Source organism: Carettochelys insculpta, chromosome 28 (assembly GCF_033958435.1).
Source record: "Carettochelys insculpta isolate YL-2023 chromosome 28, ASM3395843v1, whole genome shotgun sequence".
Taxonomy (NCBI): Eukaryota; Metazoa; Chordata; order Testudines; family Carettochelyidae; genus Carettochelys; species Carettochelys insculpta.
The window spans coordinates 2,175,209-2,199,415 of record NC_134164.1 but is presented as its reverse complement, the minus strand read 5'-3'; the positions used below and the strand labels follow the sequence as shown (position 1 = coordinate 2,199,415).

Sequence of the window (24,207 nt, the reverse complement as noted above, 5' to 3'; positions counted from 1 at the left end):
CTGACTAACTGGATCACGGGTCTGGCAGGCTCTGATGATGCATGTTTCTTACAGTGCTGATTACACCTGTCTCCTGTGCCCTCTTTTGCCCTAAGGGGGGGCCCCGATTCAGCACAGCCCTTCAGCTCAATGGGGCTTCAAGGCATGTGCTTAACTTTATGCACCTGCTCAGCTGTTTTGCTGAGTGGAGGCCCCTTTGCGTTGTGTGAAGTTCTGCTTTGTCAATTTTCAAATGGCATTTGACAGTATAGATCAGAGAGCGACTTGGGCAGTGTTGGAGTCATACGGAGTGGATAGCGGAGTGGATAGCAGACTGATACGGTTGTTGAAAGATATCAGTGATAATGTGGAGGCAGTGGTGAGACCATGCGGGGAGTTGGGAAGCTGGTGTAAAACAAGCAGAGGTATGAGACAAGGGGATCCAATATTGCCAAGTATCTTCATCGCACATCTGGAGAGAGTGGTGGACAAGATCAAGGAAAAGGTAGAAGGGGTATCTGTGCACGGGAAAAGAATGAACAACTTGAGATTCGCAGATGATGTAGTTATCACTGAGGAAGATGAGGAGAAGCTAGTGAAAATGGTGTGGGTGTTAAACGAAGAAGGGAAGCAGTACGGACTGATTATGAACATCAATAAAACAAAACCAAAGGTATTTGGAGATAAGGAAATAGGAAGGAAGATCAGCATGGATGGTATTGAACTAGAGAATGCAGAGAAGTTCACACATCTCGGGACCAACGTAACGTGATCTAGACTGTAAGAATGAAATAGCGACAAATAGCGAAAGCAAGAGCGAGTTTGAAGGCGATGGATGAGATCTGGAAAAGCAAAGCAATTAGCTTAAGAACGCAGCTGGGCGTCTTGAAAACGTGTATTCAGCAGCATGTTGTACGGATGTGAGACATGGGTGATAACGAAAGATTCAAAAAGAATAATATGGGCATTCGAAAGGAGTTATAGAAAGATTCTGAGAATAGGATGGATGCAGAAGGTCACCAATGAGGAATTATATAGAAAGATGCAGCCGAAAGAGAACCTGCTGCAGAAGGTTATGAAACAGAAGCTACAGCTATTTGGACATATTTGCAGAATGAACCACGAACGAAAAATCAAGACCCTGGTATTCAGCATAATGGATGGTTCGAATAGGAGAGGCAGACCCCACAGAGAATGGATAGATGATGTAGTAGATTGGTGCAGAGCTCGTCTACAGCAACTAAGCCACTCCGCACTGGACAGAGAAAGATGGAAGGAAATAGTGAGGGAGCCATCAGACACCAACGGGTGCTGAGCCCACAGTTATTAGTGATGATGATGAGTAACACTTGTTCTTCCATTGAAACTTTATTTACACGCAATGCCAGGAACTCCCTCCTCCCATGAGGACGCCAGCCCCCCACCACCCCTGCCCATGAGAGCGAATGGAGCGCTAGCCTAGCCTTGTCTTTGTTTCGCAGCCGAGAACCTTCAAGACAGGGACTTTCAGTGCTCCTGTGAGCTGAGTGCTTGGACAGCTGCCTGGGGAAAGAGTCAGGGCTGCCCAGCTGAATAGCAGAGCGCCCCCAGCCAGCTATTGGTGGTGCACATCCACACATGCCTGGGTGCATGGAACAAAAGTAATTCTGCCCGAGGACGGAAAAAATTAAAGGGAAGCCGGGGTGAGCTGGGGGTGGGGGCAGGGACCGGCATTGGGGGCTGTTTGTACAGTGCCTAGCGGGGCGCCTAGGTGCCGCCCCAACACGCAGAGCAAAGAACAAGGGTGTCTGGCGACTGAAATGTGAGGGTGAGGCAGAGGATAGGAGCTGGTCTGCCCCAGAGCTCAGGGCTGTTGGGAGGGGGCGGTTTGGGCTCAGGCCTGGCTGGCGAATGGAAGGTTCCTTCCCGGGAGTAAGAAGCTCAATGAGAAGAGATGCCCCAGTGGTGGGAACCTGGCCATGACAGCAAGTTCTGATGTGGGGAGGGGGATCAGCCCCTGTGCCTCCAAGGCTCAGCCTTGCGCCACCTGCAGGAGGGGACTTGGCTGACCTCTGAGGCATGTGGGGCAAAGACCTGAGCTGCCCTGTCTGAACACAGGTGCCTTGGTGGGCTGGTGTCTGCCCTGGGGGGCTTGTTTTTCAGGGCAGCAGTGGGTCGTTGCGGGGGGCACCACCTGACCTGCAGGCCAGTGCCTGCAGCGTAAATCAGGGTAGCTGTGCTGGAGTCGGTGCATTTATACCTGCTGCGGATCTGGCCCTTTTGTGTGCTCATTCAAGCACAGATGAGCTCTAACTCGGAGACAGCGCCTGCTGCTCTGGCTGAGCCACCCTCCTGCCCCCAGCACTCCTGCTGTCGCTGGAGTGAGCCTGGCATCTGCAAGGGGGGCAAGGGCATGTCCCAGACTGCCCTCATACACACTGGGCCGGCCGGCCTGGCCTCTGGATGTGCCTGGACGGTCTTTCCCACTAGCTGCAGGGTGGCACCTCTCGGAGGTGTGTGCTGCACAGTCTCCCAGCATCTTTCCCAGGCAGGGCCGCGTGGGGTCCCCAGCTCACTGTGTCTGAGGGTCTGTCTCTCTCCATAGCTCCAGGTGTGTGCGCATGGGGCTGTGGGGTTTTTATACTGCCAGCAGCAGATGGGAGCATGCGCTCTTCCAGGGGCCAGGGAACGCACCTGGGGCTTGCCTAGGCTGGGGCGCGCAGATATTAATGCTGAATTCAGACCCCCTGCAGTGGGGCCAGGGGCTCTGGGTACTGCAGCACCTCTCTGCTGGGTTGGGGGGCAGGGGAACTGGCAAAGATACCCCCAGCATAGACAAGGCCTTACTCCCTTGGATCGACCTGAGCCTTGGCTGGGGATCCGCCCTGGCTGCCGAAGGAATGATTCTTTAGCGGTTGTCTGATGGTCCCACCAGTGTGGGCTGGGCTTCTGCAGTGCTAGGGGCTGTACAAGCACACAGCTGGCCCCTGGATCTGGTGTGAACAAGTCTCTCCCCTCTCCTGGGTCTTCTAGCCTTCTCCCACAGCCGGCCCGGCAGGGGTGGGCCTCGCACCCACAGACAGGCTTGGAGGGTGTGGACAGAGGCTGCTTCTCCTGTTGGGGGATGGGGGGGACAGCCTTGTCAGTGTTGGGTCTGAGCCGGGCTCTGGCTGCGACTCACCAGCCCCCCTGACCCCTGTGACTCAGCTGCCAGAAGAGGCTCAGTTCTCAGGGCCAGTTAATTGTTTTTCCCCTTAGGATAAAGCCAGAGATGCTGCATCCGGGGGCTGGTCCCTGCATGCTCAGTGCTCCCACTGATGCTAATGGGACATTGCAGCAGAGTGGGACTCTGATTGCCAGTGCATGTGCCCCAGCCCCCCCAAATGCTGCTTGGGAGTGTGGCACTGATCCACAGCCGCATAGCCCTAAGCCCCACCACCGCCTATGCTGATCACTTAACCCTGGTCCAGTCCCTTTAACTCACCTGCCCCCCGGCTTGGGAATCTGTCGTCCATGTTCCCTGGCAGCTGAGCGCTTGGGCGGCCGCCCAGCAGAGAGTCCGGTGCTGCCCAGCTCTGTTTGTGTGGGAGCTGCACCTCCGCACAGGCCTTGGTGCTGGTGCGACTGTTACTCCTGGGGTCCAGGGAGCGCTGGCGGGGGGCCTGCTGGGGCTGGGGGCTGCACAGCAGCAGAGAAGGAGCAAGGGGGTTACAAGGAGGAGAGGGAAAATGATTCTCCTGTCTCAGGACAGGACCAGGCGCAAAGGGCTTGAACTGCAGCAGGGGGACGTTAGGAGAAACTTGCAACCTGTCGGGTTGGTTAAGCGCTGGGGTGAATTGCCTGGGTGATTGTGGAGCCTCCATCCTGGGGGAGAGCTGGTTAGAGACACACCTGTCAGGGTGGCCTGGCTGGTGCTTGGCCCTGCTGTGAGTGCAGGGACCTGGCCGGATGACTCTCGAGGTCGCTTCCTGCTGTAGGATTCGGTGGAGGGCAGGGAGGGAGTGGGGGCTCAGAGCAGCACTGGGAGGGGAGCGTTCCTTCCTGGGACCTGCCTGCATTCAAGGGCCACATTCTGCTCTCTGCAACGCCGGCCTAAATCCGGAGGCAGCGGAGTTACTTTGCCAAGCTGCGGGAGGGGGCGCTGATCCGGCTCGGCTCTGGGGCGGGAGTGGGAGCGGTTGGGATTCTGTGTCTGCTCCTCTGCACTTCCAAGGGGGAGCTGAGGCCGGCCAGGCTCACCCAAGCAGCCTACTGGGCCCCCAGGGCTGCTGCTGAGCTGCCGCAGCCCTGGTAGCGGTGGCTGGGCGGAGGGCAGAAGGTTTCTGTGGAGCCAGGCATCCCCATGCCTGGGGCTGGGCTGGGAGTGGGCTTGGCCAGCCCTTCCGAGCCCTCGGCTTGCCACAGGGAGCTCAGCACCCACCCTGGTGGGGCGGGAAGTGGCTGTGCAGTCGGCGAGCTGGACTGGCCCGGGAGCAGCTTCTGGAGCAGAGAAGGGCAACCACCCGTGGCGGGTGGGAGCCACGAGCGGCCGCCCTTTGCCTCAGTGGGCGGTAGCAACTCGTGGCCCTCTAGGGTTCTACTTGTGGGGGCCCCCCCTTGTGCCCTCTGCACCGGGGCACTGGAGCCCCCCACTCACCTGCTGCTCCCCCCTCCTAGAGCTGCAAGGCGGGGCCGTGAACAGCCCGTCAGTGTTCCCGCAGGGGAGGGGAGCTGGGAAGGAGCCCAGAGGTGCTGGGGGGGGGAGGAGGCGTGCCAGGCTCTGGTGCCCTGGTGCAGTAGAGGGGGGTGGGGGGAGTACTGGCCATTTGTGGGCTGCAGGGGAGCCCCAGTGTCCTAGAGAGCTGGTGCAGGGCAGAGCGGGAGGGGCAGGCAATGGCTTGTGCCAGGGGAGGAAGGGAGGGGCTGGGGGCAGGGCAGGGCAGGGCAGGGCTGGGGGCAGGGCAGAGCAGGAGGCCCCAGGCCAGGATGGGGTGTCCCCACTCTCCAGCAGAGCCTCTGGGTGGAAAGCCTTGGCCCTGGCAGGTGAGGGAGCCGCATGGACTTGGGCAGCGCCAAAGTGAAGTGTGGGCTGCGCCGAATTGGGGCCTGGTGGTGCTGTGAGAGCAGGAGTGGGCCCCAGAGGCTGGCAGAGCTGGGGCAAGACCCCACCACAGCCCAGCCTGCTCTGCCGGGGGTGGGGGAAGCTCTTGTCTCCCAGGAGGGAGGTTTCTCCTAGCCGTCTTAGCTCCTCCAGCCAGCCCCCCCCGGCTGCTGTTGTCGGTCCAGCCGCAAGGGAAGGGGCTGGGCACAGGACGCCGTCCTGTTGTGCTGGCTCAGCTGGGTGTCGTGCTGGCACACCCAGGAGGGGTCCAGCTTCCCTGCGCCCCGGCAGGGGCAATGAGCGAATTCCAGCCGGGCCCTTGGGGCTGGGTTCACCCACAGCTGGTGGGGACGACTTGGGCTTTTACGCTCCCGGGCTCCTGGATGGGCGTCCAGCTGCTGCAATCCCCCTGCCCCCGTGGAAAAGCCCAAGCCTCTGTTGTGTGAGTGGGTCCTGCCCTCCCACTGCTGGTAGACGCCTCGTAAACCTGCAGGGGGTTCAACTGCTTGGCTGGGAGCCATTCAATCCCTGCACACGCGGCCCCAGCCCCCGCCCACGAGTGTGACGCACATGGCCCCAGCCCCCGCATGTGAGTGTGACACGTGGCCCCCCACACGAGCGTCACACATGTGGCCCTAGCACCCCCGTGTGAGCGTGACAAACATGGCTGGGGGAGGATTTCACAAACAACCCCACGCTGCAGCCTCTGGGGCTGCGGTGCAGCCAGGCAGCTCCTCCAGCCTAGACTCCTGTTCCCTGTAAGCTGAGCGCTTGGGCATCCGCCCAGGAGAGGTTCAGGTGCCGCCCAGCTGACTAGCAGAGGGCCCCCAGCCGGCAGCCTGTTTCTACTGGTGGGGCACAGCTGTATATTCCTTAATCCTCTGTCTGATCAGACCTTTGGCCTCGGCCTGGGCAGCCTCCACCTGCCAACCCTCCCGTCTCCTGGGGTAGAGATGTAGCAGGCAGGGCTCCCTCTAATTTTTCCCATCCATGGGTGGAATAAAGTTTGTTACGTGCACTGAGGCATGTGCAGATGTGCCCCACCAGTAGGAACCCAGGCTGCTGGCTGTGGGCGCTCTGCTAATCAGCTGGATGGCAGCTGACTCTCCTGGGCAGCCACCCAAGCACTTGGCTTCCAGGGAACCCTGGCCCCAGGCCCTGGCCATCTCCTTGTCCTATTCGATTCAGCTCCAGCCTTGGTGATCAGCTGCGTTGATAATAAACTGGATCTTTCTGCAGCGAGGTGAGCACCAGTTTGCGGGGGCAGGATTCCAGGTGGGAAGTCCGGCCAGATGACCCGGGGAAATAAGCCCTGAGAGATCTTGCAGTGGGTGTGATCATCCAAGATGCTCACATCCAAAAGGTGATCCCTGCCCTGCCGTGGTTAAAAGTGTTCACTACCACAGGGGTGTGCGAACTTCTTAAGTCAGGCTTCGCCGTTTATCCCTGTAATTAGCCAATCTCCCAGCACACACCTGTCCAATGCCACCCAAACCAGCGGAAATATTGGTTATGTTCATGGGGGGGGAAAAAAAATCCCTCTGGGATCGAGTGCAGAGTCCGACTCTTGGGTGATGGCTGTCGTTCCTCTGAGTGGGATTCCTACACCAGCCCCGGGGGACCAGCTGCCCTGAGCTACCAAAAGTCAACAGGCAGCCGCTGCAATTAACCCGTAAGCACCTTGCTGGAAGGGGGCGGCCTCGCCCTTCGTATGACCAAAGAACTGCTTGGTGGAAGGTGCTTCCTACCTGTCGGGGCGGTTAAACACTGGATTAAATTGCCTGGGGTGGCTGTGGAATCTCCATCACTGGAGGTTTTTAAGAGTGGGTTGGACACGCCTGGCAGGGATGGGCTGGATCAGGGGTGTGAAATTTCGTAAGGGCGACCACAGCGCTGCACGATCGACTGCTGGCTCTCAGGCTCGTGCATCTCAGTAGAAACGTTGAAATCAGTGACTGTTTTTATGCTGGCGTAGTCGCATTTGGAGACTGCTTCGGAACGCTGCTCCGTTCGTTTCTTACCCGCGGTGTTTTCCTTCCCCCATGCGACCGTAACCGCCGTTCCCATCAGTTTGGATGGTGTTAGGCAGGTCAGGGGACCCTGCGAACTGCTAATTGCAGGGCAGAGAAGTGGGGGCCAATGTGAAACATTTTGCTCCCCCGAGTCCCACGGTGGTGTAGACGGCAGCTTGACCCCGATTTGGGCTTGAGAAGGTTCATTTGTTGCTTTTTAAGACCCTTATTTCTCCCCTACAGTCCCAACCAGCCAGGGGCACAGCTGGATCCTGCTCTGGGAGTGGAATCCATTGCTCAGGCAGGTCGGGCTGTTACTTGGCTGTCCGTCTGCCAGCTCCCACGGAAGCTGTGGCACGCCTGGGGCATGCGTAAGCTCTCTGGAATAGCGGGGCTCGGGGTGCATGGCAAAAAGTGGAAAGACAGGCTTCTGAAACGCTGCTCCGGGAGGCTGCAGGGCTGCCCTTGGTGTCCCTGACACCTGGTGGGGGTCTTGTCGCTCGAGGCCAGTGCAGTTGTCTGCCCTACATAGGACTTAGCTTGGGCGAAAGGCCACATCTGCCACCCAGAAAAGTACTTGTATGTGTAGGTCTGGTCTAAGGAGAACTCCCTCCCTGCCCCTAGCTGTGACTGACTGACCAGGCTGAGGACAGCCACGCACCCCTCTGCAACTCTCGCTTGGTGCTGGGGGCATGTCATGCTGCGCTGGAACCATCAGGCCCTGGCCCCGATACTTCCATATGTGTCCCTCCCTCCCTCCCTCCCTCCCACTTGTTGCCTTGGATCCTATCCGGGGACCCCCCTGCTGAAGTCTCTGCGACCGGGTGTTTGTGGGTGTGGTCTAATGGTTAGAGCAGGGAAGACTGAGCACTGGGAGAGGTGGGTGGGGAGCGAGTGTGGTCTAGTGGTGAGAGCTTGGCGGTGGGGCGGACCCACGATGTAGGACGCCTGGCTTCTATTCCTTGGGCTGGGGGTGTAGCAGTCACAGTCAGGCTGGACAGATTCTGTTTTGGGCTGTGGTCAACATGCTGTGTCAGAGGCCAGAGGCAGGCCTCCTGGGTTCTTTCCCAGCTCTTTCTCTCTCCTTCTGACCCAAGGCACCAAGCCTTGGTTTCTCCCATCTTTCAATGGGGCTGGCCCACCTCTTGGGTCGAAACCAGTTTTCTCTGTACACTGAGCAGTGGGGCATCCACACTGGAGAGTCAGGAGCTGCCTGGCTGATAAGCAGAGCACCCACCACCACCCATGGTCGGCAGTGTGTGTTTCTGCTGGTGGTGCACATTAGCACATGCCTCGGTGCACAGAACAAAATTTATTCTGCCCATGTATGGGAAAAAAATCAAGGGATCCCTGGTGGAGATTGTTCAGTTTTCTACATTAGTCTTTGCTGAGTGTTTTAAGATCTTCAGCTGTAAACGGGGAGCAAGACCTAAACTTGCAGAAAGCTGAGTGGTGTTTAGAAAAAACAGGACCTTTTAAGACACCCCAATCCCTGTGCCTCTGTTTGGCCAGCCACGGTGCCGCAGCCAGACACACAGCAAAGCTGCTCCACCAGGGACTGGGTTCGGAGACTTCGGTCAGGCTTGGCGTTATCATTCTGTGGTTCAGCTCCCCAGCTGCTGTAACGTCTGCGACGACAGAAGCCAGTCAAGGATCTGGCCTGAAGACAGTTTTCGTTCGAGGTGGGTGAAAATGTTGAGCCGAAATTCTTGGTGCCGCGGGTGCCAGCGAACTGGTCTCAGGTTGGGCTGGTTTTGCCAGGCTGTTCACTGAGAGGCGGCGGGAGAAGTTGCAGTGTGTGTGTTTGTTCAGGTTTCTGACATTTCCTTTTTCTTTCCAAATATTTACGAATGCTTAAAATCGGCACATTTGGGGTCTGACAAACCCTGCCCTTTGGCCCCCCATGATTCTCTTTTTAAACCCTCTCATAATGGCCAGTGAACCAGAACATCCACCTTGAATGTCAAGAGACTGTCTGCACTGTGCCTCCCCTTTGTGACTTATCCTAGGCAGGCCTGTGTGTGTGAGCATCTGCGCAGGTGTTGGCACGCGTGTGATTTCTTGTGTTCTGTTTGCTGCTAGCCAGGTACGTGATTGCGAAAGCAAAGCAGGAGCTCGGGCTGTGCAACCAAACTGTGAGCCTGAGAGGTTTGAAATGCCACAAGGCCCCGGGGAGTGGCTCTGACACAGCCTTTCTGCTGCCTGGGTGGGGACAGAGCTGGCTATGGCTTGTGGTGGGAGGAGTGGGAAGGGAGATACCTGAGGGTGTGATCATAGCGAGTGATTCCATATGCCCATGGAAACAGCCTGTGCCCAACTCTGGGGGTGGGGAGGGAGGGTGATAGAATTGGTGGGTCCCTGGTCAAGGCGGGAGTGGGGGGGAGGCGCTGCTCCCCCAGCAGGGACGGACTGGCCAGCCCTTGGCCCTCCCGAGTGCCTTGCAGCTCCCAACCCTGAGAACCACCTGAAGCGCACCAGGTGGTGCTCTGTGGTGATTTAAAGGGCCTGGAGCTCCAGCTGTCGTCATGATGGTCAGAGCCCCAGCCCCTTTTGAACCACTGGCCCTGGGGCAATAGCCCCCCTTGCTCCCCCTGTCAGCATAGGCCAGCTCAGGACCCATTTCCACCAGCCCAGTGGGCTGGAGTCAGACATGCCCTAAGCGTAGGGCAGGCAGCTGTGATCTGTCACTCGTTTGCACGCTCGGCCAATGTGGCGTACGCTTCCACAGGTGTTAATCTGGAGTGGTGCCGGTGAGGGCAGCCGAGTTAGGTTGGTGTGAATGGGAGGAGAACTGAGCCACGGAGCCTGGTGACAGGCCAATGGTCCATCTAACCCGGTGTCCTGCCTCCTGACTGTGGCTGGTGCCATGTGCTTCAGAGAATGAACCAAACAGGGCGGTATGAAGTGGTCCACCCCCAGCTCCTGGGAGTCGGAGGTTTAGGGACACACAGGGCAGGGAGTTGAATCCTGGATCATCTTGAGTTGGAGCCATCCCGTGGAACTTGTCCCTCTGTCGTTTTCTAACTCAGTTGTACTTCTGGCCTTCCCCACATGCCCCGCGAATGTGCTCACAGGTTGCTTGTGTGTTAAACGTGCTGCTTCTCTGACCAGTGCACCCACTAGCATTCTTCCCCACCCACCTGTGGAATAAATTTTATGTGATCCAATGTGTGTGGATGTGCACCACCAGTAGAAACAAACACTGCAAGCTGTGGGTGCTTTGCTAATCATCTGGTAATATATGAATCTCTTGCACAGCCGCCCAAGTGTTCAGCTTTCAGGGAACTCTGCCTGTGACCCTTGGTTCTTGTGTTTTGTGAAAGGAGAACGTAACACTTCCTGGTTCATTTTTTTTCTCCACTTCTTTTAGAGATTATTATCATATCCACTCATAGGTGTCTCTTTCTGAAGGCAAACAGCCCTGGTCTTTCGGGTCTCCTCGTTTGGAAGCCGTTCCTCACCTTTGATCATTTTCGTCACTCTCCTCTGTACTTTGTTCAATTCTAATGCCTCTCTTGTGAGAAGGAGCGTCTGGAGCAGCACGCGGTATTCCAGGCATGGGTGTACCGTGAATTTAGCTAATGGAATCCTGGTATTTTCTGTCTTATTCTCTGTCCCTTTGCCAGTGAGTCCCAATATTCTGTCTGCTTTTTTGGCCGCTGCTGCGCATTGAGTGGATGTGGTCAGAGAACTATCCACAGTGACTCCAAGCTCTGCTTCTTGTGCAGAAACAGCTAATTTAGATCCCAGCATTTTGTATGCGTAGCTGGGATGACGCTTTTCAATGTTTATCCCTTTTGCCTTTACCAACATTGTATTTCGTTTTGTTCCCACTCATCTTGTTTCTTCGAGATCCCTTTGTACCTCTGTTATCAGCTTTCCATGTAACTGTCTAAATTTTGTATTTTTCTGAAACTTTGCCACCTCGTTCTTTACCTCTTTTTCCAGGTCACTTATGAATGTGTTGAACAATGCTGGTCCCTGTGCGGATCCTTTGGGGAGCCAGCTATTTACCCCTCTGAACTGTGGAAATCATTTGCTCCTACCCTTTGTTTCCTGTCTTCAATTTAACCAGTTACTGATTTCGTAAAAGCACCACCTCTTATCCCCCGACTGGTTTTTTGCTTAAAAGTCTTGGTGTGGGTTCTGTCAAAGGCATTCTGAAAGTTCAAGCACAACATATGCACTGATTTCCCCCTTCTCCATATGTTTATTGGCAACCTTACAAAATTCTAATAGATTGGTGAAGCATGTTTTCTCTTCCTAAATAGTGTCTGAGAATTCTGTTTTTCTACTATAGTTTCAATCAGTGTGCCTGGTATTGAAGTTAGAATTACTGGCCTATAATCGCCAAGATCACCTCTGGAGACTTTTTTAAATATTAGCTTTACATTAGCTAAACACTGGTCATCTGATACAGAGGCAAGAGGTTACATACTACAGTTAGTAGTTCTGTGGTTTCGCATCTGAGTTCTTTCAGAACCCTTGGGAGAATGCCACCTGGTCCTGGAGACTTATTACTGTTAATAATTTATCAGTCTGTTCCAAAACCACCTCTACTGATACCTAATTTGTTGACTAAAAAGAGTGCTCTGGTGGGGGAGTTTCTCTCACATCCTCTGCACTGAAGGCCGCTGCAAAGACTTCATTTAATTTCACCACCACAGCTTTGTCTTCCTTGAGTGGTCCTTTAGCAGCTTGATCAACCAGTGGCCCTGCTGATTGTTTGGCAGGCTTCCTGCTTCTGATGTACTTAAATCTAAGAGCAAAAAATTGTGTGTGTGTCTTTTGCTAGTTATGCTTCAAATACTTTTCTGGCCTGCCTGATTATATTTTTTACACTTGACATGCTAAAGTTTATGTTCTTTTCTATTTTTGTCAGTAGGATTTGACCTTCAATTTTTAAAACATGTCATTGTGTGGTAAAACCATCCGTTTTACCAGGGTGGCATTTTTTTGGGGTTTTTTTTCCTGTTTGATTAAAATTGGGGGATACATTTTTTTGAGCCTCTCCTGTACTGTTTTTAAAAAGTTTTCACGCAGCTTGCAGGCATTTCACTCTGACAACTGCTCCTTTCAACCTCTGTTTGACTGGCCCCTTCATTTCCGTGTCATTCTCCTTTTTGAAGTTAAGTGCTGCTGTGGTGATTTTCTGTGGTCCTTCCCCTGCTGTACAAGGACGTTAAATTTAATTACATCCTGGTTCCTAGTACTAAGCATTTCAGCCATCTATTTACTTCTTTAGTCCCAACTGGTCCAATTGAGAAGGACCACTCCCTTTGTGGGGTCAAGGACTAGCTACCCCAAGAAACAGTCATTAATGGTGTGTAGAGAGTTCAGTGCTGTGTCCTGTTTGGAGCTGATGCTTCTCAGTCAATATATGGATCCTAGAACCCATTGTTAGGGGGATTTCTGGGTGTGTACCCTCTCATCTCTCTCAGCATTCCCCAGTCACCCCAACCATTCTCATCCTGCATCACTAGGTCCTGACCGGTGCTGGATGAGAGAATTTGCTGGACCATGGTGGGCCAATATTGTCTAGCACATCACCAACACTCTCACTGGGCTCCGAGAAGGCAGTTATGGGTAAATCACAGCTAAAGAACAGCCCAGAACACTGAGAGCCAGGGCTGGTAGCTGGAAACAAACTTGGCCGCAACCGTGAGAAGTGGTCGTCCAGCGAACTAAAGTCCTGCTGGATTATGGATGTTGCCAGATGAGTGTCCCAGATTAGAGAGGTTCAACCTGCACTGGACTGTATATGTTCTTTCACCTATAGGGCCCCGTCCTCCCTGTGTGACCTACTTTGTACCCTGGGATTTGCCCCTGATTAATCCGCCACTTTTCTGCGATTCCTACCATATCCATCTCCTGTCTAACCTCAGGCAGGCGGGTCTCTCATCTTCAGTATTTAAATATTGTATGTTTGTACCACAATTGTCACCATTTGGTTGTCTGCCTTTGTGTGATGTAACCAAATGGGACTCTTGTGTGTGACGGTCTCTCTTCTGTTCCGTGCCGTTCCTACCTGTAGTCTAACGTCTATCAGTGCGCTGTTACTTGCATTAAGGTATTGCCTTGAAGCACCAGGCGAGATTAGGATCTCACTGCTCTAGGCCCAGTACAAACACACAGTGGAGTGACTCCTGACTGGCACGCGTGCAGCCAAGATCAGGCCCCCTGTGTACAGTGTCTGGGAAGCTGGCTCGCACAAGTTTGACCTCCGTTAGCTGTGCAACAGCAGGGCAGCTCGTACCCGCCGGTGGTGTGACGGGGCAGGGATAACGATCGAAAAGCAATGAACCGAGTAGTGAAGGATCAGATCCCTGGCTGGTGCAAATAAGACCCGTGTGAGCGAGTGTCAGAGCGGGCAGGGGAAATGCCGCGTCAGGTTCACTTTTGCTGGGTGAGCGGGGCTGGCAGCTCACCGGAAGCTGCTGGGGTAAAACTGGTTAGTTCTCAGCTGAGGTTCCTTGGCATTGTTCCCATGAAGGCTTCCTGGGGTCCAGCCCTTCCTCTCTAACTGGCTGGGAGCCTGGGCTGTGCACACAAAGGGCCTGGCCACGCTGCCGTCAGAGGCATCCTTGCTGCACGCACGGGGCTAGTGACGGACATACCTGTGCAATTGGGGGGGAGTGGCTCTGCTCCCCGAAGAGGCAGGACCTCATGCAGAAGGGGGTGGGGCCTTGTGAAGAAGGGGCAGGGCTAGAGCTAGCCTCCCCCAACCAGCCTTCAGCACTGCCTGGACCACACCACCTAGAGCTCGGGCAGCTATTTAAAGGGCTTGGGACCGAGGTAGGGGCCTGGGCCTATTCCAGTCACTGGGCCCCGGGGTCAACTGCTTCAGAGCAGAGAGCATCTTGCAGACATGTCACTTTCTCTCAGAACCCAGCCGGGCATCTGGCTGTCATGAGTTCAGGGTCTTGGACATGTGGATGTCCCAACCTGGCCCCCTTGGTCCCAAACCAACTTGAAAACCTCTGGGTGAAATTTTATCACACACAGCTTGGCTGGGGTGTAGCTGTGGCATGGGGCAGACTCACCCCAGGGGAAAGGGGCTGGGGCATGGGGCAAGAGGGCTGGTGGGGCGACAGGCTACCCACAGGGGCAAGAGATCTGGGGCAGGCTGGGATGTGGGGCAGTTCAGATGTGGGAAGGGTCCAGGCCTGGGCACAAGGCAGATGGCAGGTGCGGACAGACCAGCCATGGGGCAGGTTGGATGTGGGAAGCTGCAAGCCCTGGGGCAGGCTGAGTGCTCGGGGCTGGCCCCCCATGTGTAGGGCAGCAGAGGACCTGGGAGGCAGGGCTGAGGGCACTGACAGAGGAGAGAGCAGGTGGAAGAAGGAATCCCAGTGGCACACCAGGGCTTGTCTCCCTGCCGTGCGGGGGGGGGGGGGGGTGTGTTCCACTTTGAGGGTGGGGTGGGATGGGCCTGGCACTCTGTCCCCCCCCCCCCCCCCCATACTCCAGGCCAACCCGGGTGCGCAGCCTAGGCCAGGCTTTCCAAGGCCGTTTCTGTGAAGTGGGGCCCTGCTCTTGGCCTCCCCCGCATCAGGTCTCCCCCCAGCCCTGAGCTTGCTCCCCGGGGGCCCAGCATGGTGAGAAACGCCATGGCTCCCCGCCCAGCCTGGCTCCCCCACGGGTGCCACCCACATGGGCGCACGGGGTCCAAACCACGGTGACTTGGCCCTCGGCTCTGCACTCCTGTGCTGCCAGCAGAGGAAGGAAGGAAGTGAGAGAGACCGAGAGAAGCAGAGGAAGGAGCCCGAGGGAGGAAGAGAAGAGCAGGGGGGCAGGAGAGGGAGGGAGAAAAGGGGTGAGAGGTGCTCTAGGGAGGTTTGGGGGCAGGACGGGGCTGCCAGGCTGGGCTCCCTCTGACCATGTGCACCTGCCGACTCCCCCAACCTCTCTGGCTCTCAGCTCAGACAGGGCTCGGGGGGCTGGTGCTGGTCCCAGCCTGCCCCCCTCTGACGATGCGAGAGCGGGATGCATGTTTCCAGGGGCCGTTAATCTGCAGGGAGCAGCCGGCCCTGCCGCGGAGGCAGGGGCTGCTGGCTGCCTGAGGGCAGCTGCCTGCAACGGATGCCCTGCAGGGGCGTGTCTGTGGGGCCTGTGAGTGTGTCTGTGCGAGCGCACAGGAAGGGTGCTGGGCGTGTCAGCTGTCTGTCGGTGTACGCCAAGCCGGGCGGGCGCTCCCTAGGTGTGTGTGTTCCCCAGAGAGTCACTGTCTCTAGGAAGTGTGCGGGTGACTGTGCACAACCCCCCTGCTGAACGTGCTGCTGTCGGGCCTGGGGGTGGCTGCGTGTGCATCTGTGCCCCATGCTTGGGGTGCTGTTGGCTGCAGGAGATCAGCGGGGCTGGGGACTGATCATAACTTGTATTGGGGCAGCTTCTGGGGTGAGGGACCGGCTCCGTTCTCCGTGCTGTCCCTTCCTGCACCGCGGGGCAGGCGTGCGTCACTCGTGAGCGTGCGAGTCGGTGCACAGGCTGACCACAGGCACACTGTGGCTCAGTGGAGCCCCCCGACGCCCTGCGACCCAGCAGGATGAGCCACAGGGGGCTTCCCTGGTCCTGATCCTTTCCAGCTGCCCAGCCCCGGGCTTCAGTGACCCCTGTTGGCCTTGTCCCTGGAGGCCCTGCCTTGTAAGCAGTCAGGTCAGCCAGCTTTGTCCTGGGGCTGGGGCTGGGGCCCTGCTGTCTTCCCCCCCTTGGCCCATCTCTCCCTCCGAGTTCCCAGCGGGGCAGTGGCTGCCAGAGCAGGGGAATTTCAGGACTTTTAAGGCACTCTTGGGGTGGAGGAGGGGCAGGGCAAGGCTGAGTCGGGTCGGAAGGGCTGTGTGGGTGTGACCAGGCCAGATTCTGAGCTCGCTGCCCCTCGTGTCCATCAGGCCTTGGAGTCAGCGCGCAAAGCCAGCACAATGTGCGTCTTGAACTACCGGCTGTAGGTTCTTACAGGGACACTTTTATTTACACCTGTTTCCGTCTGGTGTAAACGCATCATTCTGGGGTTACCCTGCGGGGCTGGCAATGCGGCTGGGGCTGGTGCTGGGCCAGGGGACTCCCGCTATGGGGTCAGGCCTCTGAGCCCACTGGTGCTAGGTGGCCCTTTGCCTCCAGGGCCAGTTCCTTTCTTCCGTCTCTTGTCAGTTGCCTTCCCTTGGGGGGGTCAGTGGCTCTGATCCTGCGCTGCCTCCAGTCATGGGAAAGAAGATCTTTGAAGCAAGAGTTGGGGGTGGGGGGAAGAGGTGAGCTCCCCAGACCCCTCCTGTCCACCTGGCTTTTAATGGGATTTATGCAGGTGGGGAAAGTACCTAAACAGTTACTTGAGCAAAAATGCAGCTGCTTTCACTCCTGGGTACTTGAGTGCAATGAAGGGGGGTGTGTGTGTGTGTGTGTGTGTGTGTGTGTGTGTGCGCGCGCGCGCGCGCGCGTACACACTTAAGTAGTTTTCCAGAGGGACACCAGTGACTTGTACTTTAGTATGCCCTCCCCCAGTTGTACTTTTACTCAAGTAATTTTTGGGGTATTCTTCCTACCTCTGGACTTACAAACCTCAAAGCCGGGGGGGCTTCTCAGGGCCCTCCTTACCAATTCCAGTGCCCTTCTCAGCCTGCCCACCTGCACTCCCCGTCCTCCGGGTGGGGTTTAGGGGACAGGGACAGGACGGGGAGGCTGGTGGGGGAGTGGCGCAGCCTGCCAGAGCTCCAAGCTGGGAGCTGGAGCTGAGGAATTGGGGTCGTGGGGTCTGCCAGCAGGGGCTGGGAGTGAGTGACTGGCCTGGCGGCAGTCAGAGCAGAGGATGGGGGAGCCAGGGGATTGGGCTACTGGGGCTCAGAAGCAGAGCAGGGGCTGGGGGCGTGGGGCTGTGGAGCTGGCACTGCCTGAGGCTGGTGGTAGGCATGCGCCGCATAGGGCAGTACTAGATGTGGGGCACCGTGGTGCCCTATGCAGCCGCGGATTCTGCCTACGGTTGGCCCTGGGGCTTCCAAACAGCCCAACCTGTGCAGAGGTGGTGGCATTTCCTCCCCAGGTACCCAGACATCCCGCGGGGGCTCCGCGGTCTGACCCGTACGGTGCTCTTACCCCCTCGTGGCTGGAACCTGCCCTCGTCCCAGCCACTGCTGCATACAAGGCCGCAGTGCCCCGGGGAGCCGGAGCCGGAGCCGGAGCCGGAGCCCCGTGCAGCCCTGAAAGCAGCCACTAGAGGGAGCCGTGCGCTCGCGCCCTAGAGGAGCTGCTCACCTGGGTGGGGTCCTGTCTCCCTCTTGTGGCCAGCGCTGCTCACCACCCCTATTGCTCACGCAGCAGCAGCTGGTGTGCTGGCGGGTCCCACATTCGAGCCTGGCTGGCGGCAGGTCGGTGTTTGTGGATCTGCCCTGTTCCAGGGGTTCCCGATTGGAGGTGGTTTGTCGTCCTTCCCTGTGCCCTGCCCGCCTTTCGCAGGCCCCTCCCTCTCGTTAGCGCCCCCCATCGTCAGAGCCAGATTGGAACTTACCCTCCCATTGTTTTCCGGTCCCCCTGTGCTCCCTGCCCCCTCCCCCTGGCCTGGCCTGGCCTGGCCATGGGGCTGAGAATAGAAACGGTGTCGGTTTCTGAACCGGAAAAGGGGGCTGGGAACAGGACCCAGAATGGCTGCCACCTGTCAGGCTCCGCTGACACGTCTCCGGGCACTGAACAGGGCCAAGAGGCTACAGCTGCCCTGACGGGGGGCGTGGGGCCAGGAGGGGCTGGGAGCAGACCTGCATGCTGGGCCGGCTTCCGAATCAGCTGCTGCAGGACTGAAGAGCTGGGAAACGGTCCAACTCATTGCCGTGAGGAGGGGGTTGATTCCACACCCTGCACCCCATTGTCTGCCCTTGTTCTATGCTCCCCTCCTGCCAGCTCTCCATAGCCAGCCCTGGCTCCCCCTCTGGCCTTCTGCTTCCACCCCTCCCTGTGCCCAGCTCTCTGCTGCAGGGGCTGAGTGATAGGCAAGGCTCCTGCTCCGTGCTGCGTTGGGAGTCAGGACACCTGGGTTCTATTCCCAGCTCTGCAGCTGAGCAGGCCTCTGGGCCTCAGTTTCCCCTCCCACCCTGCACGTGTCTTGTCTAACCAGACTGGGACCTCCACAAGGAGGGGAGTGGCTGCTGCTGTTTTGCAGCACCTCGCACAACAGGGTCCGGGGCCCTGCAGAGGCCTCTCAGGAGACTCACAGAACGCTAGAACCAGCAGGGACCTCGCGAGGTGGTCAGGTCCAGTCCCCTGCCCCCATGGCAGGACCCAGCACCAGCTAGACCATCCCTGTTAGCTATTCATCTGACCTGCTCTGAAACAGCTCCGGTGATGGAGAGTCCGCAATCACCCTCAGCAATTTTTTCCAGTGTTTGCCTACCCTGACCGTTCCTAATGCCCAACCAAAGCCTTCCAAGACCCTCATCATAATTCACAACCTGAGGACAATCCAGGCCACCCCGTCTGCATCTACCTGGTTGCCATCACCTTCCCCAGCCTGTCCCCCATGGCTATAGCCGTTGGTTCTCTCTGCCTTGGGGCTGGGATCTTGCTCAGCGCATCTCTGGCTGCCGGCTGCCAGTGGGGGGATCTTTCCTGGCCGGACTCCATGGGATTTCAGTGGCAGCGGGATCCTCTGCTTTTGGGAAGGGGCGGCAGCCTGGGGACGTCCACCCCCACGTCACTGTGCTTGTTCCCTCCCCACAGGCGGATGTTCCCGTTTCTCAGCTTCAACCTCTCCGGGCTGGACCCTGTGGCTCATTACAGGGTCTGCGTGGACATCGTCCTGGTGGATCAGCACCACTGGCGGTACCAGGGCGGGAAGTGGGTGCAGTGCGGCAAGGCTGAGGGGAACATGCCAGGTAGGAAGGAGAGATACAGGCCCCCCCAGCCCCTGTATCTTGACCCGGGGGAGCCAGGTCTCTGCATACAGGGGAGCTCCTGCCCCAGCCCCTGCAGCACCCCCTGCTGGGAGAGGTGGGGGCTGGGGGACGGGAGAGGCTCCCGGTGACCTGTAAGCTGCTTGCTGAGGGGAGGAGGCAGGCCTAAGATTTCAGGTGGTGATGGCTGTGGCCAGGCTCTCAGGGCTGCCTGGGGGTGCAGTTGGATCTCCATACCCCACGTGGGGCTGGGGAGCCCCTGGGGCACGCTCGCCGCAAGCACAGACTCCCCTGGCGTTGCAGGGCCGGGACCATCTCAACATCTGTCCCTGCTGCTGGATCAGCGCAGAGCAGCAGGGAGCCCCTCCCCTTGCTCCCTTGTCCACACCCCGCCCCTCGGCTGCTCCCCAGCACCTGCCGCATTCCCAGCAGCTGGGGCGCCCTCTTGTGGGCAGCCGGGGCAGCTCAGGTGCTCCTTGGCCAGTAAGGCAGGCCACAACCCTGGGGGTTATTTTGCCTCTGGGGCATGGCGAGAGGTCCAGACGCTGTGGGGTAGGGGGTGGGGGGCAGACCTTGTCCCCTGGCAAGGTGACCCAGCTGGCACTTCCCAGCCTGGGTTGGATGGGGAGGATGTGGTGCCTGTGGTAGGGTTGAGGGGCTGGTCCCAGGCAGTGGCTGGCAGGGGGGCTGTGCCAGGCCGGCGGCTGGCCTAGAGGCAGGTGCAGGGGGCAGGTGGAGGGCTGTGGTGCTAAGCTGAGGCTGTTTGGCAGGGAACCGGCTGTACATCCACCCCGACTCGCCCAACACGGGGGCCCACTGGATGCGCCAGGAGGTCTCGTTTGGGAAACTCAAGCTGACCAACAACAAGGGGGCGTCCAACAACATCACCCAGGTACCCAGCCCTGGCTGGCAGCCAGACACCAGGGCAGCATCGCTGCTCGCGGGCCAGATGTCTGTCCCAGCCTTCGTGTGCCTGCCCGCAGCCTGCTGGGAAGAGACCCTACCGCCATGCTGGCATAGCTCCCCTGCCCGGGGGAGCTTATTCTCGGAACCCCAGGGCTTCCCCGGGGCCCTTGGTTCTCTCCCGGCCCTCCAGGGCAGGATGTGCCCTTGGCCCTGCAGGCAGCCTGCGGAACTCCCTGCCACATGAGACCTGTCTGCAGCGATCAGTCCCGCTGCCTTTCCCCAGAGGCCATGGGGCCCCAGTGGGGCTCAGCCCACCGTGCTCCCCCCGATAGACCCACGCAGAGGCTGGCCTGCGCCCCCCACCCCCAGCTCCTCTCCTGACAGGCCGTGCCTGCTCTCGGCAGATGATCGTGCTGCAGTCTCTGCACAAGTACCAGCCACGGCTGCATGTGACGGAGGTGAAGGAGGGGGAAGGGGAGGAGGCCTATCCCTCCGGCAGCACCCAGACCTTCGTCTTCCCCGAGACGCAGTTCATCGCCGTCACGGCCTACCAGAACGCCGACGTGAGTGCGGGGCCCGCGCCCCTGAGCACCCCGTGGGCACGGTGCCAAGGAGACGGGCAGGGCTGAGGCCAGGCTCAGCACCTCCGGCCCCGCCATGGCCCAGTTCCTGCCTCTGGCCTGGTGGGAGAGCTGTGGGGCACTAGGGCTCAGGGTGGGGTGGTTGGGGAGCACTAGGGAGGTGGGGGGGCTCCTGGTTCCCTGCTTCTCCCCCCGCGACTCTCCTTCCTTCCCCTCTCCCCACCCCTCCAGCCCCACACGCCCCAGGGACTCACTCTGCCCTGTGTCCTCCTAGATCACCCAGCTGAAAATAGACCACAACCCCTTCGCCAAGGGCTTCCGGGACAACTTCGACTCGTGAGTATCCCCCCTTTGCCCCACTGGTCTGGGAGCCAGACCTCCTGCTACTGCCCCATGGGTCCAGTCCAGCAGCAGGCCCAGGGCCTGGGCTCTCCCCACACTGCCCCATGGGGCTGGCCCAGGGGGCAGGTCTGCTGCCAGGCATCTGGCTGGGCTCTCCTCGCCCTGCGCTCTGGGAGCTCTGAGGCTGTAGGTGGGACGGGGGGGCAGGGCAGGCCACCCTGGGCCTCCCCCAGGAGCAGGAGGGGAGTTGCTCCCAGGAGGGGGCCGCTGCCCTGTGCACCCCCTGAACGCGCTCGGCTGCAGCCGGCTCAGGGCCCCAGCCTCTCCCCGCTAATCACCTCCCCCGGGTTCTGCCCCCCAGGATGTACACGCCAGCGGAGGGCGACCGTGTGACTCCCTCCCCGCCCGATGCCACAGCCTGCCAGCAGCTGCTGCCCGGTGGCCGCTTCCCAGCCTTCCTGCCGGAGCAGTTCCCGCTGCCCCAGAGCCGCTACTACCCGGGGGAGACCCTGACCCCCAAGGAGCCGCCCCGCTGGTACTTCGCCTCCCAGCAGCCGCCCACCACCCCCCTGGAATATGGCGCCTACGAGGGCGGCTACGGCCCCAACAAGTACGTGCCCTTCGGAGTCAAGTCCTTCCCCCTGCCTGCCTCGCCCCACGCCGCCCTGCCCTACTACCAGGAGCCCCACGCCTTCGGCTCGCCAGCCGCTGCCTGGAGCCCCGGCCAGCCGCCTGCCAAGCCCGGCCCCGGGGCGCTGGGCTGGTTCCGGCCCGTGAGGGATGTGCGGCCACTGACCGGCGCCGAGGAGAAGGGCAAGGAGGGGGAGGGCTGGGCCGAGCCGGCCTCGGCCAAGTTGCTGGACTCCTCGGACTCTGCGGGCCTCTTTGAGGCGGAGTGCAAGCGGCGGCGGGTGTCGCCCTACGGCCCCAGTGCCGAGAGCTCACCCCCCACCCCCAACGGGGACCTGTACGCCAAGGAGGGGGGCACCGACCCCAGCTACTACGGCTTCTACGGCAACTGAGGGGGGCCGAGGGACTGGAGCCCCCTCCTCATATCAGGTGTCCCCCGGGCTGCAGGCAGGTGGAGCGCCTGGCTGGGGGGCTTAGCCCCTCCCCGGCTCCCCCACTACAATGGGCAGGGCGGGGGCAGACCTGTGCGTCGCACTGCTGGGGCTGAGCGTGCCCCCCTGGGGTGCCCTCGTGCTCTTGCACACGTGTACCTGCCCCCATCACACGGACAGTGGTGCACGCGCCTCGTTGCCTGCCCAGCCCGCTGCCTCGGTCAGACCTACCCGGGGCCAGGGAAGACGCACACCCTGACTGCTACAGTCGGCGGACAACGGTGAGGGGCACCCCCGACCTGGACCAGGCCCCCTGCCCAGCCAGCCCCTGACCAGCCCAGGCTGTGGCTCTGCCCCAACCCCCCTGCCCCACGGCTGGCACTGATGGCCAGAGCGGGCTGCACACAGGTGTCCCCTCACCTGTGCCAGCAGCTGGTGCCCAACAGTGACAGGGCCCCCTGCAACAGGCAGGGCCTGTGGGCATCACCCAGGCCTGCTCTGCCCCTAGGTCTCTCCCAGTGAAGCACCATCCCACGAGGTGCCCAGGCTGTGCCCAGCTGGCTCTGGGGGCTGGTCGGGCTGAGTGCTGCTCCCTGCTGGTTACACGCTGGAGGCTCGGTTCCTCTCCGCCCCGGCACCGCTGCTCAGGGATGGCTGGGTTCCCCCAGCTCCCGGGCCTTAGCCCCCCAGGCACTACTCGCCCGCCCAGCACGGGGGCTGCTGCTCAGGCAGCTCTTTGCTACCCTGCCTCCCACCAAGGCACCAGGTTTCCCAACCGCCGCGATGCTGCCCTCCCGGCGTCTCACGCCCTGGCCTCCCGGGCGCGCCTCTGCGCTGTGCACTGCAGGGCCCCGCCCCATCCTAGCCGGGCCCCATTCCAGGCTCGGTCCTCTGCTGTGCCGCCAGGCCAGCCTTGAAGGGTTGGGGTCCACGTTCCCGCCAGGCTGTGCCCGCCCGGGGGAGGAAGTAACTTTAGGTGCCTGGGGCAGGTGGCTGTGTACGCCATGGGCAGGAGCAAATGCTCCCACGCTGTGCGGCTGCCCATGCCCTCAGCTTCTAGGGAGCAGTGGGAGGGGGGAGCCCGAAAGGCCACTGCCTGCCCCAGCCATTGCCTGGGCCAGTGGGCCTGGCTGCATTTCCTTGGGCACACCGGGCTGGGGCAGCCTGGCTGCCCTGCCCTGAGAGGGACAGCTAGCTGGACATCCCTGGGCTTGGCGGTGAAGCAAGAGTGGAAAGCGGCGATCCCCGCCCTCCCCGCTGGCTGGCAAAGCCTGCAGCCCTGGCACGGGCAGAGGGGGTGCGCCTACCTGTGCCCACCCAGTGCCCACTACAGGCTTGTGAGGCAAAGCTGGGGGCAGGGCTGGGCAGGGAGCAGTGAGCCAGAGTTCAGCAGGGGGCCAGGTGTGTGTGTGGCCCAGCTGCTGGGGGTCACGCAGGCCCTAGCGGGCAGTGCCACAGCAGTGAGTGCCCCATACCTGCTGGCTGTGCAACGAACGCTTTTGGGGGGCGGGGGGGTTGTTGCACATTTTCTTTGCAGCTCTGGTGGTGCACACCCTCCCTGCAGTAATAGACAGTGGGGGGAGTTATTCAGCTAGACAAGCGGACCCCCCTGCCCTGTTAAAAGCAGGCACAGCCTGGCCTGCGCCCGCACCAGCCCTGCCTCGCACACCTAAGCTGTGTCCACACTGCCCTGTGTAGGTGGATCGGTGCTGGCGGGGGGGGCAGTTGTGAAGACAAATCTTTACTTTTGAAAATATTTATTGACTCATGTACAGGGCCCCACCCGGGGCTTTCGGTTTTCTGTTTGGTTTGGTTTTGGCTTAAGACTTTCTTTTAAATAAACTGTAAACCTGGGCCTCTTGTGCTGCCTGGTTGAGGTGGGGGGGCCCTGCATGGAGGATGGGGGGCAGCTGGGAACTGGAAGCCCTGCACAGAAGGGAAACCCCCTCAAGCTGGGGGGTGCTGCAGCTCCAATGGGGGGGTGGGGCTGCAGCAGTGCCTGCCTGGAGGGGCCCTGTTCCAGCTAAGTGTCTGTTGTTGGGGGGGGGGCAGGTGGGCACACGTGTGTGGGCAGGGGGCTGGCTCGTGTGGCCAGCGCCTGCCCTGGCACACAGAGATGTGAGTGTGTATGATGGGCCGGGAGTATCTAGGAACCGTGCCCCCTGCAGGTGTGGGGGAGGGGGAGCGTGCCCTGGTGCCCTGTCAATGGGGGCTGTGCCCTGCACAACACCAGCTGTGCATGAACACAAGGCGTGTGCAGCAGCAGCAGCTGAGTGGGTGCCAGGCCTGCGAGTGGCTGAGGCGGGGGGCGGCGGTACCAGTGTGTGTGCGCACGAGTGGTGCAAAGTGAGCGGGCGAGGAGAGGAACCCGGCAGAACCACGGGCCGCCAGCAGCAA

At 59.6% G+C, this 24,207-nt stretch overlaps 1 protein-coding gene across 1 annotated transcript in view; it reads left to right on the top strand.

Moving 5' to 3' along the window:
* The window catches only part of TBX21 (T-box transcription factor 21), a 32,529-nt gene extending 8,744 nt beyond the window's left edge, over positions 1–23,785 (top strand). The window contains exons 2-6 of the mRNA XM_074978915.1: positions 18,748–18,902; positions 19,691–19,812; positions 20,231–20,389; positions 20,682–20,743; positions 21,111–23,785. Coding sequence (XP_074835016.1) covers positions 18,748–18,902; positions 19,691–19,812; positions 20,231–20,389; positions 20,682–20,743; positions 21,111–21,771 — 1,159 coding nt within the window. The 3' untranslated portion in view covers positions 21,772–23,785. The remainder of the gene's footprint in view (positions 1–18,747; positions 18,903–19,690; positions 19,813–20,230; positions 20,390–20,681; positions 20,744–21,110) is intronic.
* Positions 23,786–24,207: the final 422 nt, after the last annotated feature.